The 14583-nt window shown below is 49.0% G+C and overlaps 1 protein-coding gene across 4 annotated transcripts in view; it reads left to right on the top strand.

The window, feature by feature from the left end:
* Positions 1–14583, top strand: part of Ebf4 (EBF family member 4) — a 68212-nt gene that overhangs the window by 52545 nt on the left and 1084 nt on the right. The window contains exons 8-16 of one of the 4 annotated variants that reach the window (XM_051183398.1): positions 6752–6833; positions 7584–7701; positions 7786–7919; positions 8011–8137; positions 9170–9258; positions 9393–9458; positions 9554–9725; positions 9811–9996; positions 12917–13114. In XM_051183398.1, the coding sequence (XP_051039355.1) occupies positions 6752–6833; positions 7584–7701; positions 7786–7919; positions 8011–8137; positions 9170–9258; positions 9393–9458; positions 9554–9725; positions 9811–9996; positions 12917–13114 (1172 nt within the window). Of the gene's footprint in view, positions 1–6751; positions 6834–7583; positions 7920–8010; positions 8138–9169; positions 9259–9392; positions 9459–9553; positions 9726–9810; positions 9997–10307; positions 10461–12916; positions 13115–14583 lie in introns of those variants that run through there. The other 3 variants (XR_007834445.1, XM_051183396.1, XM_051183399.1) reach the window with 3 other exon arrangements.

Genomic DNA, 14583 nt, shown 5'->3' with positions numbered 1-14583 from the left:
CAGCAAAGGAAAAAGTCTAGCTGGCCTCTAGATCCCCTGTGACAGACATGTAAAATATGTTCAATCAGTCCTTTGGTGTAGATGAATAATGGGAGTAAGGGTATTCAGCACTTGTAACCTGGTCTTTTGCTGGGGACGGAGTGAAGCACACAAGTAAAGCATTGCTCTGGATACTATTCTGTTTCTTTTGAGGTTCATGAGGTCAACTACAAGGCTTTTAGGATAAAAGTTATCAGAGGACCCCTATATTCATCTCAGGTCGTATGCAGTGCTTATACATACCTTGTACTTAGAAATATATCTGCAGTTTGATGCTGTCCTTTGTTTTGCTCCAAATCTGCTTTCTTTCCCAAGATGTTCATAAGTTCCACTGTTGTTTTGAACACCTTGTCCCAACTTGTTCATCATTCATTACACTATCTCTTTCTAGATCCACACAATCCAATATGGCAGTCATTAGCCGCATGTGAAAATGAAATAAGGTTTCGAATATTAAGTGCCCAGTCACCATACATCAAGGTTCAGTGTGTGGCTAGTGGATATCGTTCTGGAGGAAGTGGGATGGCACCGAGATTTAGGCTCTCAGTCAAGGTCTTTGAGTTACTTCACAGCTTTCTGTTTGAAAGTGGGTATCATAATTTCAGCCCTCAGTGTCTCAGAATGGGATGGAGGAGGCAAGGAGAAAAAAGCCAAAAGAAAGCCTTAGCCGTGGGACCTGACTTCCTATCCATATTTCTAGAAGCAGACAATGAGATGGGACTTTTGTGAGAGTTATTTGAAGAGATATCTGAGAAGAAAAAAAGAGTAAAGGAGGCAAGGGCAAGAGCAAGAGCTTGAATATGTAGCACAAGTTCTAACAGATCTTAATAATAAAATAAAGCCCAGAGTCAGATATAGGGAAAAATTCTGAGAGATCACAGAGATGAAGGAGCAAAACCACAGCCACCTTACCTACTCAACTTCCCGGCCGAAAAGAGACTGAGCTCCTGTTTCCTCCTGCCTTATCATTTCCTCTCTCTGCCCAGCCATATCACTTCCTGTCTGTACAGACCTCCAGACCTCTATGGTTAACTAGTGGCTAGCCCCTCCCTTTGATCTTCAGTCAAGCTTTATTTTTTAGGGTATAAACAAACCATCACTACATTTCCCTTAAAAAAAAAAAAAAGCTATAACTAATATTAGAAAAACTATATGCAGTAAGTACAACAACTATATACAATATATACAGGCAATAAATACATCAATAATGTCTAGTCCATTGGCAGTCAAACTTCCTAATATCCTGGGGTGATATGAAGTCTGAAGGCCTCAAGGATTGATCTATCAATCCATCATTGACCGGGATGAATCACAAATAATAGGGCAGCTGTAATCCCTTTAACAGCCAACAGTCAGGACAGCTGTGGGATGCTGGGGTTCACTCAAGTGCTACCCAACTCTGCTATCCGTGGACACTGGCCCCAGAAAAGCAGCTCACCCCACTCTGCCCCCAAGTGAATCTCAAATGTAACGGTGAAGTCATTGATTGCCCATACATTCTCCTCTGTGTTGAGTGTCTCTTTTGGGTGGAGACTGTGTTGGAGTACAGCTCCTGATCAGTACTGCCCTCCTAGGAGGCCAAACGTGAGTTTGCACTTCACTCGTTCTCAACCCAGCCTTGCTTCTTTGGAATGTTCCATTGATGAAGAATGGCCAGTTTAATTTCATTTTGAGCTGTGTTTATGCAAAGGAATGAAAGCCTTTAGAGAAATGACTAGGAAGACCAGACTAAGGTCAGATGTAGGAAGGAAGGTAGGTATGCCTGAGATACTCTGCTGTTTGTTTTCTTTTGTTTTGAGACAAGGTCTCACTATGTAGTTCTGTGTAGGCCAGGCTGGCCTGGAAATCACAGAGCTCTCTGCCTGCCTCTGCCTCCTGAGTACCGGGATTAAAGGTGTGACCCCCATGCCTGCTCTTGACTTGTCTTGAAATCAAAGGCATCTGTGTCCTCATGCATATTTACCTTGAATGCTTTATTAAGTGGGTTAGTACTGTTCATAGCTATTGTCTGTTTTGTTTTGATAATTACATTTTTTTCTTCCCTTTTGTTTTGTTTTTGTTTCTCTTCTGGAACTTGCTCTGTAGACCAGGCTAGCCTTTAAACTCAGAGATCTGCCTGCCTCTGTCCCCTGAATGCTGGAATTAAAGACATGTGCCAACACCACCCAGCCTTGATTACATTTCCTAGTACGGAGAGGGTTGAACATAGAAGCAGAAATATACTGAACCTTAAAGAGCTTCAAAAATGATCAATCTTGGGGGCTGGAGAGATGGCTTGGTGGTTAAGAGCATTGACTGCTCCTCCAGAGGACCTGGGTTCGATTCCCAGCACCCACATGGCAGCTCACAACTGTCTGTAACTCCACTTATGTGGCAGAACACCAATGTACATTAAAAAATAAAAAACTTAAACATTTATCAATCTTAGCTCATTTTGTCAGATGCTTTAAAGCCTCAGTCACGAGGTCCACACTACAGGCAAATGGAAGTCTTGAGGGAATAGTATAGAATAGGTCCACTGGTCCCTGCACAGGACACCTCTCAGGGCTGTGGACTCCTGTCACACCACCCTGTGGCTGGGTACCCTGGATTCTGACATCCTCACCTACAGGGACTCTTGTCAGCAACAGCAGTTCAAAGAGACCCGAGTTCACATCGCGACTTTAGGCCTACTATTCTGTGTAACTTACTCTTGCTTAACCTTGATTCTTCTTTGTACAGTGGGGACAATTACAGCTCTACACACCACCTCAGAGTTTTGACAGGAGGAAGCAAAATAATGACAAGTGATGGACTGAGCAGAGTCCCAGACATTCACTGAATGATTGGTTAGAATGGGCTTGCTTTAAGGGTTTTACATTGTTCCCTCTATGAAGCATTTTATTTTCACTACTTATATTTGTAATATTTTCTCCCATTAATTCTAAGAGCAGATCCTGGGGTTTGGCCTTTCTCTTATAGTCATTTCTTGGAGATCCAGATAAAATATGTCCCCAGAGATATTCATTGTCACCAGTGAGAATGGCACTAGATATAGACCCATGCTTGCTCTACTGGGGTCTATGGGCTTGGCCTTGTCTTCTTTTCCTTTGGCCTGTGTTTATCTCATTTAGAGAAAAAGGCTTCCCTGGGCTCCCTTCCAGCCTTGTGGAGCCAGGGACAAGGAGTGCTGCACAGAGGGCACATGGCTTTAGGGGTGGAGTGTACTTCCTTCGTGATAAGCAGCAATTACAAATCTCCAAGAAAACATGTATACCTTCCTACAAACCCCGGGCCCCTGATGGTGTTTTAGATGCTTAGGTCCTTATTCCCATTTATATTTGTCTCTCTGCAGCTGTCCTTTTCACCAGGTTCCAGAAGCCTCCCTCCCCCAGCTCCCAGTCTCCACATCTGGCCTCTATAGACATGGGTTAGAAAACTTGCCACCTGTTCCTTCTCTTACTTCACCATCCTCCTCCCAACCAGCAGTCCTCCAACTCCAGCCTTGGGAGGCAGGGACATTGGATGGCACGGTCACTTACGCCAAAGCTAAATCTTCAAATGTGAAAAGGCCACGGCTGAGAATCTATTGATGTTCTCTGTAACCAGCAGGGTAACAAACTAGCTCTGAGGAAATTTATACATAGCTATGAAGGGGAGGTGGAAGGGAGGAGAAGGAGGGGAAGGCAGGGAGTGTGTGTAAAAGGCTAGAATATGACAAATTAGATAATGTCCATAGGACAACAAAATTGCAAAATTTCTTTACATTTACTCTTTCCAACAAGCATCATTTACGTCTTACCAGGCTTTGGCAGTCAGCTCCTAGCATCACAGCATGGCTGCCCCTGCCCCATTCACTGGGGATAGGAAGAGGATCAGATGCTCTTGGGCACTGTTACTGACATAACACTCTACAGCAGCATTATCTACTATAAATGCAATGCAGGCCACATGTGAGATTTTCTAGGTGCAACTTCTTTTTAAAAAAAAAATAGGTAAAATTAATGGTGATAATGGATTTTCTTTAATCCAGTGTACCTCAACTATTATTGTTCCAATATGATAAAAAAATTATCGAGGCTCATTTTTTTTTTGGAGAGTGTGGTTCATGTAGCCCAGGCTAGCCTTAAACTCACTGTGTAGCTAAGGCTATCCTTAAGCTCCTGATTGTCCCATTTTTACCCATTGAGTGCTGAGATTTCAGGTATGCACCACTGTGTCCAGCTAACTCCTGCAGTCTTTTTTCCAAAAATGTTTGAAATTCAATATGTATTTCATACTTGCAGGACATCTCAGATTGAGACTAACGACATTCCAAGAGGTTCAAAGGCCTTAAGAGAATACAGAGGTTAGGTCCTAAATAGCAGAACTGTTTAGATTCAGCAGGTCTAGGGCAAAGCCTGAGCTTCTGCATTCCATGCAATGCTGCTGGTCTGGGTGCCTTCTGAAAAACCTCTGTTACATCCACAGCCTTCCAGCTGAGAGTGTGTGCAGAGTAGCGCTTGCTCATGGTACCGGTATCCCATCCACATCTAACCCACATCCCACCCACATCTAACCCACATCCCAGGAACTCTTCCTCTCAACTCTATAGGATTGGGAGTTGGGTACAGTGAGCAAGTGTGGACACTAGGAAGTACCTTTTGGGTCATCCCATGCTGGTCATATCATTCATGGTATTTAGGAATTAGCATTAATCCCCCCAGCACAGAACTTTGTCCCAATCTGAGACATTTCCCTACTTTCTAGCCCCTGATAGAGCATGCTGAGTACTGAGAATTAATGAACTAGCCTGTACTCTGCCTAGGGAGCTGATATACTACCCATTTGAGGGTGGCACATGTATGAGTATGAACTCTAGGGCATCTATACCATAAAATGTCTTAACAGGTAAGAAATGTATATAAATAGTATACAGCTAGCTACAATATGTACTCTTTCAGATTATCACCCTATGTTTGAGTCTTATCTGCTATTTATTATAAGAAACATCTTGGTAAAAATGCCTCTCAAATAAGCAGAAGTAAATTAGGAACATTAACTAGAAGAGCCCATCAGATGCCCAGGAAGTTATGCTACATGCCAAGACCCTCCATGGACTTAGCCCTGCCCTCTACATGTAGGGAATGTCCAAAGATGCTCACAGAGTCTCATGGGGCTAAGGCACACATTATAGTATTTGCATTTACAATGGCTAGAGTATTGTCCATGGTTTCCTTACCAATGGTGTCAGGGCTTCCCATGAACTATTTGGAAGACTGGAGGATTGGCCTCTTAATGGCACATACTGTGGTTTGTTGTTTGTTGTTTACCAATTATAATGTGGGTTCTTTTTGGCTTGATTTGGTTTTTCGAGATAGAATTTCTCTGTATTGTTTTGGAGCCTGTCCTGGAATTAGCTCTGTAGACCAGGCTGGCCTCGAACTCACAAAGATCTGCCTGCCACTGCCTCCTGAGTGCTGGGTAAAGGCGTACACCACCGATGCCGGGCCCAATTATACATTATTAAAAAAAAAAAAAAACAGGTTATGGTAGCACACGCCTTTAATCCCAGCATTTGGCATTTGGGAGGCAGAGGCAGGTGGATCGCTGCAAGTTCGAGGCCAACCTGATCTACAAAAGAGTTCCAAGACAGCCAGGACTATACAGAGAAACCCTGTCTCAAAAAACAAACAAACAAAAACCAACAAAGAAGCTAATTTGCATATCTGCATGGGGCCTGAGTGTCTGGTATGTATATGTGCTGTGTTGTCAGGTTTCTGTATATAATGAATAGAAAATATGTAGAAGAGGAATCTGCTGAGAGGGATGTTATTTCCAGTGACAGTTTTTTAAATCATATACAACACACGTAGGTATGTTATTTTCTATATTCTTGCTATGTATACACCCTATAGGATGTACACATAACACACATGATTTTATTTTTTGGCTTTGTTTGATTTTTGATTATTTATTTTGAGACAGGATCTCTCTATGTAGTTTTGATTAGCCTAAACTCATTACATAGATCAGGCTGGCTTCAAAGTCACAGAGATCCACCTGCCTCTGCCTCCCTAGTGCTGGGATCAAAAGTGTGTGCCACCACTTCCTGGCCTCATATTTGATGAGTATAAGTCCTGTGTGAAATATATGCTTGTGTTATGGCTGTAGCTTGTGAGTGATAATAAAGCATGTGCATCATTTATAACTGACACCGCTTATGTAGTTTATATAGGTTTTTATAGGTAATGGTTATCATCTGGGGGGAGAGATGTGCTGTATGACAGACATACGTGTCACAGACTGTGACAGATATACACAGTAAAAATTTTATATTGGGTGTTAGGCATATGGAAGTATATGCTACATGTGGAAATACATTGTATGAGTGATAGGTAGAAATTATGATGAGTGTGATTTGTGAGTAATAGGTACACACATATATACTATAGAATTTGTGATTGGCACGTTCTGTGATGGCTATACACTGTGCAGGTGGATAAATATACGTTTTCTGGACAAATAAGTACTGCCCACATCTGTGTAATAAGGTAGTGCTTGTGATGGATCTGTTTGGTCCATCTCAGGCACCCTGTGTGTCTACATCTTGAGATAGGAATATGGAGTATGCACCTGTGTGTAAGCAAACAAGGGGCGTCACTGTGCTGGGAGGAGGAAAGGCAGGGAGCCATGATCTTCATCTATTTACAGAACTCCCAGACCCTTGAGCATCCTAACCTCACCGTTTCAGGTTCTTCCTCAAATTCTTTCTCAAATGCAACCAGAACTGCTTGAAGAATGCAGGGAATCCCCGAGACATGCGCCGCTTCCAGGTAGGTTTGGGGAAAGCCCTCTCACCCGTGCAAATCTACCCTTTACTGACAGGTGAAGGGAAAGCTGTGGCCCTGCCAGAGCAGATCTCTGCCTAGCCCTGTGCCTCAGGGGCTGGTGCCTGCTGGGGGTGGGGCAGCTCCATCTCAACTTATGCTGGCTGCCAAGGGAGGCTTCATTAGAGTCCCACTTAAGAAGATGCTAATTGTGACATTTTTACATGATTAACGACCCAGGTAATTTGCATAGTGTGAAGCTGAGAACAGCTGCCCTTAGCACATCCCCAACCTGCGCGCCCCTCCAAAAGCAGGGGGTAGGGAAAAGGCAGCCCCGACTTCCTGCCCAGAATAAAGTGGGGGCTCCTGTTGACTGTTGACAAGTTCTCTAACTGATGTTGTGCCCCAACTTTAGAAAGGCATTCCTGTCTCCAAACTTGACTGATATTGAATAGTGTTCCCATGTGTGAAAAAAAAAAAAAAAAAAATGGAGGGTACTCTGTGCCTGGGGAGCTACAACTTTTTCAGAGCTTTTGGTTTTTGTAACTCCTGAGAGGTCAGTTCATCTAGGGGTATCACCTGGTTCAGCTGGATTCAACTCTACCAGCACAGCCCCCACCAAACTGAACTTCCCATCCCCTAAAGACACTGAATTCCAGCTTCCAGCCACCCACTTCAAGGTGCTAGTTCTTCCTAACAGTGCCTGCCCAGGAGTCCCAAGGGCCACAGCCAGACTGATCTCATCTGCCCACACAGGTGGTGGTGTCCACGACAGTGAGTGTGGATGGACACGTGCTGGCTGTGTCTGACAACATGTTTGTCCACAACAATTCCAAACATGGCCGCAGGGCTCGACGCCTGGACCCATCTGAAGGTCAGGACTCCCGGCCCAGCCCTGGTCATCCTCAGTCTCCACCTTCGTGCAGTCCCCTGACCTGGGTCCTCTCCTACCTCCCAGCTGCCACCCCCTGCATCAAGGCCATCAGCCCCGGGGAGGGCTGGACCACGGGAGGCGCCACCGTCATTATCATCGGAGACAACTTCTTCGACGGGTTGCAGGTCGTGTTTGGCAACGTGCTCCTGTGGAGCGAGGTGGGCCAACCCCTGCCAGTCTCCCTCTGAGTCTCAGGGCTAGGCCCTCTGCCCAGGACCAGACCTGCAGGCCTCCCCTCTCCTCTCACAGCTCATCACTCCCCATGCTATCCGGGTGCAGACACCACCAAGACACATCCCTGGGGTAGTAGAAGTGACCCTCTCCTACAAGTCCAAGCAGTTTTGTAAAGGAGCCCCTGGCCGCTTTGTCTACACAGGTAAGGAATGAGGCAGCTGAATGCAGGGACCAAGATGCAGAGATAGCTTCTGGGCTCAAACACTCAAACTGTTGCAGGGGGTAACAAAATCTACAGGTGGCCACCTGCACAAAGCAGCTGCTCCTCATCTCCCACACACCTTTACCCACACCCACACCTACTAAGTGAGCAACACACACACCTACTCAGTGATCTCTCAAAGTCATTTTTTTCCTCTTGACCTGTTTCTCTCCCTGAGTTCTTGCCTCCTTGGAAACTACTTCTGTTTTATTGTCTTCTCACCAAGAGTTTCCTCTTCCTCCTAGCCATACACTCTAGTTCAGAACCTCTTTGAAGGTTTTCTTTTCCTTTTGTTTTTTTTTGTTTGTTTGTTTGTTGCTTTTTCATCTCAAGCATGCTTCCAAATGGGCTCACTACTCTTCAAATCTTCCCTAGGTGTCTTGGGTCTTCTAGGCTAAACTCTACATTCACAAACAGGTGTTTGCGAGCCCACAGATGCATACACCCCCTGATACAATGCCTTGGTGAGCAGTTAGCACAAGACTCTGGAGAAAGCAGTGAAAACTGGGTTCAGTTTGACCATTTTTGCATCTGGCTTCCACTTAAGCCACTGGCTTCTCCCCATACTCACCGAGGCATGGGGGCTCAGGAGACCCTCAGGTAGCTCCATCATAACCTGGGCAGGCTGAGCTGCAAACTCAGGATGGTTAGATGGTGGGAGGGTGGAGTTACAGGGTAGATGACTTGACAGAGGAAAACCCACACCTGGGAGCATGTACTGAACCAGACTAAGCTGTAACTACAGAGGAATAGGGAAGTAGACACACTGTGTGTTGTTGTCGACCTTGGCACAGAGCCTGGCTCAGTAAATATTTGTTGAATCTGAACAAATAAATGAAGGCGCTGAGAAGATGCCCCTGACATTCACTGATATTTGAGCGAGTGTTTTTTCTGAACCACATGGGGCTGGGTTAGGTGGAGGTCAGTTCTGCTCTGGGCGGGGTGTCCTCCAAATATTGCTGTTCTCCCCAGCCCTGAATGAGCCTACCATTGACTACGGTTTCCAGAGGCTACAAAAAGTCATTCCCAGACACCCTGGGGACCCTGAGAGGCTGCCCAAGGTACTCAGAGGGATGGATGGGCTGGGGATAAGGATGTCCATGGGGTGAGGAGATGAGGAAGCCCCCCCTGGGCCGGGCCCCCACTGCGTCCCCAGGGGTTGCCCTTCGGTCTTTCTGTCTCCTCCCTGCCCTAGGAAGTGCTGCTGAAGCGGGCGGCTGACTTGGCGGAGGCCCTGTATGGAGTGCCCAGCAGCAACCAGGTATGGTGCCTCCGCCCGCCTCCCAACACTAGGGGCCGGGACTCTGTCCCCGCGCCTGCCGCTGCCCCGGCCGTGCCCCGTTCTTGTCTTCGCAGGAGCTCCTCCTGAAGCGTGCAGCAGACGTGGCCGAGGCTCTCTACAGCGCCCCGCGCGCACCGGCACCCCTCGGACCTCTGGCCCCCAGCCACCCACACCCCGCCGTCGTGGGCATCAACGCCTTCAGCAGCCCTTTGGCCATCGCCGTCGGGGATGCCACACCTGAGCCGGGTGCGTGTCGCCGCCCCTGTCCTCAGTTGCTGTGCACCAGAAGAGCCCAGCGCCGCCACATGGGCTAACCGCCACTCTTCCGCAGGCTATGCTCGCAGCTGCGGCAGCGCGTCGCCCCGGTTCGCGCCCAGCCCAGGGTCTCAGCAGAGCAGCTACGGCAGTGGCCTTGGAGCTGGCCTTGGCAGCTACGGTGCTCCGGGTGTGACTGGCCTCGGCGTGCCTGGGTCCCCTAGCTTCCTCAATGGCTCCACCGCAACCTCACCTTTCGCCAGTGAGTGTCCCCAGCCAACAGGAAGCGGGGGGGGGGGGGGGAGGGGAGGAGTATCCTGTGAATGCAGAATTGACTCAGCCCTGCCCCATTCTGGAGAGCTCCCCATTCTGGAGAGCGAGCGGGCTTGCAGTTCCTGCCTTATGTGGGTGGACCTTGGCCTAGCCGTGGAGAGCCCTCGGTCCTCCTTTCACATGGCTACTCCCTGATTTCGGGCCTTGGCCTCACTCCTCGGGGAGCCCCGGGATCCTGGGTCCAAACTTATTGCACCTTAAGCCCCCTTTGCTGACCCCAGTTGTACACATCGCTTCTAGCCCTCCCATGATTGTGGAGCCGCCCTTAATTAGGGGGACCTGTGCTGAAACCTGGTGGACAGCAACTTTTTGGTCTTTCGCCGGGACTTGTGGAGGAGGCTGGCGGCCCCTGCTGGAAGCCTAAGGAAACTCTAGAGACTGGGGCTTCCAGGGCCCAGCGGTCCCCGGGGTGTGTGGTTCTGGGTTTCAGCAGCAATTCCAGGGGCAGGGGAGGAACCGGTGGGACCGAGTGGCGGCCCCTAGGGGCGCAGCGGGGCCCTGGAGGTGCTTCCTCACCCTCACCTGCAAGACACTCTTAATCCTGTCCGTGGGCAGCCTCTCATCTTCTCCCAGATGGTTGAGGCCAACAAGAGAATTCCCTGTGACCAGAACTGGATTCAGAATCGTCTTAGCTAGAAGCTGTCAGACACTCAACAAGTTGAGCTTATGAACACATCCCTTTCAGTAAAATAGGATCAATACATCCCCGTCTCAGGTAGCTCTCTTATCTATGCCACTAAGGCCAGACAAAATTCAGGAAGAATGTATGATTTTGTAGGCCCAGCCCGAACTCTAGGTGCTTGGCACGTTGGGTTAAGGCAGCTCCCTGATAGATGGATGGACAGTGGATTTTTATGCTTCCTCGTTTCACACTGCCTGCCATCCGCTGAAGAAAGAACTTGTTATGGTTCTAGCTGGAGTCCCCCATCTCTGCCTCCTCATTCCTCTCTGTTTTTCATTACCTAAAATACCCGTCTAGCCAGCTACTTGCCTACCTTTCCTTACCATGAGGGCTGTTCTTAATGGCTACAAGTCTGGCCTGGCTTTAACTTTGAAGCCCAATGTCCCTCCAAGCCAGAGTCCACATGGGCTGTAGACCCTTGTGCCCTTGTGCCCCTCCCAAGGCCAGTCTCTCCTGGCACTTAGCTCAGCCATGTTCCAGTGCTCCACTCACATCCATTCTAAGACTGAGCTCATCGCCCTTTTCCAGGTTTCCCTTGTGTTTCCCTCTCACCGGTTCCCAGATACACAACAGTACTGCGGGAGGGGGGGCGCTGCCCCAGTGCGGGGGGGGGGGGCGCTGCCCCAGTAGGGGGGGCACTGCCCCAGTGCGGGGGGGGGGCGCGCTGCCCCAGTGCGGGGGGGGCACTGCCCCAGTGCAGGGGGGGCGCTGCCCCAGTGCGGGGGGGGGCGCTGCCCCAGTGCGGGGGGGGCGCTGCCCCAGTGCAGGGGGGGCGCTGCCCCAGTGCGGGGGGGGGGCACTGCCCCAGTGCGGGGGGGGGGGGGCGCTGCCCCAGTGCACAGTCAGTCCTGGGCCACCCTAGTCAACCAGAGTCACTTATACCCTGCTTCACCATCAGCAGGGACACTCAGGACTCTACCCAGGCCTGTTCCCATCTGAGAATGTGCTTATCCAGGTTCACATCCATTCACCTGAGTTCAGGGTGCTTTGTGACACAATTATGTAGGGTGTCATTCTCATTTAGTTTGCCAAGGTGTCCCTAAAATGTCAGAATTGTCTGAGCCAGAGGGTCTAGGGCTTTCTGTGTCTCTACTTGGTCTTTGGTATTAGTTATTAACAAGTCTAGAACTCCATAACTCTGCAAAGTGTGACTGTTAGTTCTCTGGGCCTTGGCAGATACCATATATATATCATTGATTTTATTCACTTCATACTGGCCCAGGCTTTACCAGCTAGCACTGAGTATTTTCTTCAAGGAGATGGGACCACAAGCTAAGGACATTGAGAATAGGGTAGCCATTGCAGTCGTTTTTGGATGGGTGTTCTGATGGCAAAGCAGCCTCCCCAGGCCACAGATTTCTTCCAGGCAGTCTGTACCTGCTGCCCATTGCCTGCTGGTTGGAGAAGATTGAAAACCCTGCCTTCTGGTCTTTAGAAAAGAGAAGCAGGGAAGTGGGTTCAGATGAAGACACAGAGGTGGGACTGAGATGCCCTGACCAGGAGCCCTAGCAGATGCAAGGGGCTCCTAGGGTCCACTGGCAACAACAGGGCCTTAGATTAAAGTGGAAAGAAACCGTGCCCAGGGTCAGGAGTAGAGCAGAGTACAGGGCACATCGTGTATGGACGTTGTGAGGGTGCTTGTGTGAGCTGTCTCCTCGGTACAGCAGTCTTACTCAGGAGGCTGCACCATGCCTACCTACTTACTCCTCCTTGGTTGTGACCCTTGAGCTTTGACTGTAGCCTTGGCAGCACAGGCCCATAAACATCTCTTAGCATTTCAGAATTCCAGTGGTATTCAGAAGGAATTCCAATTTTTTCATCTCCCTTCCCCTTTGAGAGTACTTCCCACTGTCTGTCTGTCTGTCTGTCTGTCTGTCGTTTTCACTGGGTCTGGTCCTGTCATCTCCAAATCTGAAAATGATGTCCAGACTTCTAAAAAGGCAAGGGCTGGTCCAGGACCCAGAAGATCCCGTTTTACCTCTAGATGTTTCCTTGAACTGGTTTTCTTAGGACCCTCACTCATAGCCCCCAGGGAGGTCTGAGCCTGCAGCCTGGTCAGCAGCCCATGGGACACCTCAATCCTGCTGCTCACTCTGGTGCTGTCTCCCTGTTGTGTCTCCCACTGCCTTCCCTGTGGCACCTGCCCCTTCCTCGCCCCGCCCCGGAGTCATGCCCTCTAGCCCCCCGCTGGCGGCTGCCTCCTCCATGTCCCTCCCGGCCGCTGCCCCCACCACCAGCGTCTTCTCCTTCTCGCCTGTCAACATGATCTCCGCTGTCAAACAGAGGAGCGCCTTCGCCCCTGTGCTGCGCCCACCCAGCTCCCCATCCCAAGCCTGCCCCAGAGCCCACAGAGAGGGGCTTCCAGGTGAGCAATCAAGGCTGCCTCATAGCGACCTGAGGAGAGGTCTACTCCATCTCGTCGTCACTAATGCCCCCATGCAGTTGGCCAGTTGTTTTTGGGGGTGCCTGGTAAGACGTTCTATGGGGGTTCAGGAAGATCCATCTAGACTCCACTTCCTTGAACCTTAAAACTGGAAGGGTTCTAGATCCACTCAACTGACCACTTGGCCAAGAAGATTGAAATCACAATTGGAAAAAGTCTACAGTTAAGTTCCAGGATAGACAAGGCTACACAAAGAAACCCTGTCTCAGGAAAACAAACACACAAACAAAAGCAGCAACAACAACAATAAAAAGAATACATGATGACTGGGGGGATGGCTTAGAAGTTAAATCTCTTGAACATGAGGACCGGAGTTTTGACCTTCAGAACACAACAGATGCTGGGTGGGCCTGGCAGCCTGCCTGAAATGTCAGGAAGGTGGAGTTGGGAATCCCAGAACTTAAGAGGCGGAGAAAGAAAGATCTCCAGCCTGGGTTACATAGAGGACCTGGTTCCCAATTTCCACCCCCCAAAAGACACAGCACCCCTTTTCTTGATCTTATTTCCAATTTTTGGGTAATTTGTCTTAACGTGTGTGTGTGTGTGTGTACAGTTTAAAATGGGAAAGATGAGGGAAGATAGAGGACTCATGAATTCTGCCAGCTCAAGGAAGATGTCAGTTGGGTAGGAGCTAGTGAAATGATGTATTTCCTACCTGTGGGTAGCTGGCAGGGTGCTCCTGTGAATTTGTATCAGTGCTCCTCTTCATCACTGTCCTGGCCCTGTCCCATCTGCTTCCTTTCCTTAGCACAGGCCACTGAGGAAGGTGGGTCTGAGCCTAGGAGATGACCTGATCAAAAGTATTTGCTATACAAGCATGATCAATGGATGCCTAACTCCTACATAAAAGCTGGGTATGGTGGAACACACCTCTAACCCCAGCCCTGGGACAGACGAGCAGATACCCAAGGCTCACTGGCCAGTGAGTCTACTTGGAAAATATTGGCAAGTTCTAGTTTCAGTGAGTGACATTGTCTCTAAAAAAATAAAGCGGAGGAAGACTACCCAGAGCCAGCCTCTGGCCTTCACCACACACACATACACACACGCACCTATGCACGCACACAGGCACGCATGCACACACACACACACACACACACACACACACGTGAGCCCACCTGCACACACATACATACACCACAGACACACAGTAACACACAGGGTAGGGAGAAGAGGAGGAAGAGGGCAGTCTAAAGAATGCCAGAGGTCAGGGAAGTAAGGGAATCAAGGGTGTAGGCTGTGCATCCTGAGACACCAGAGGGTACCCCTTTCCATTTGTAGTGCTGGCCCCAAACAAGAGCCAGATAGACTGACAGCCTGTAGGAAGCGTTATATATCCTGCCTTCTATCTTCAGCCAGAGAAGAACAGGCAGGTAAGATCACCAGGTCAC

Source organism: Phodopus roborovskii, unplaced genomic scaffold, assembly GCF_943737965.1.
Source record: "Phodopus roborovskii unplaced genomic scaffold, PHOROB, whole genome shotgun sequence".
In the NCBI taxonomy this organism is placed as follows: domain Eukaryota; kingdom Metazoa; phylum Chordata; class Mammalia; order Rodentia; family Cricetidae; genus Phodopus; species Phodopus roborovskii.
This window is presented reverse-complemented; position numbering and strand designations above follow the sequence as displayed.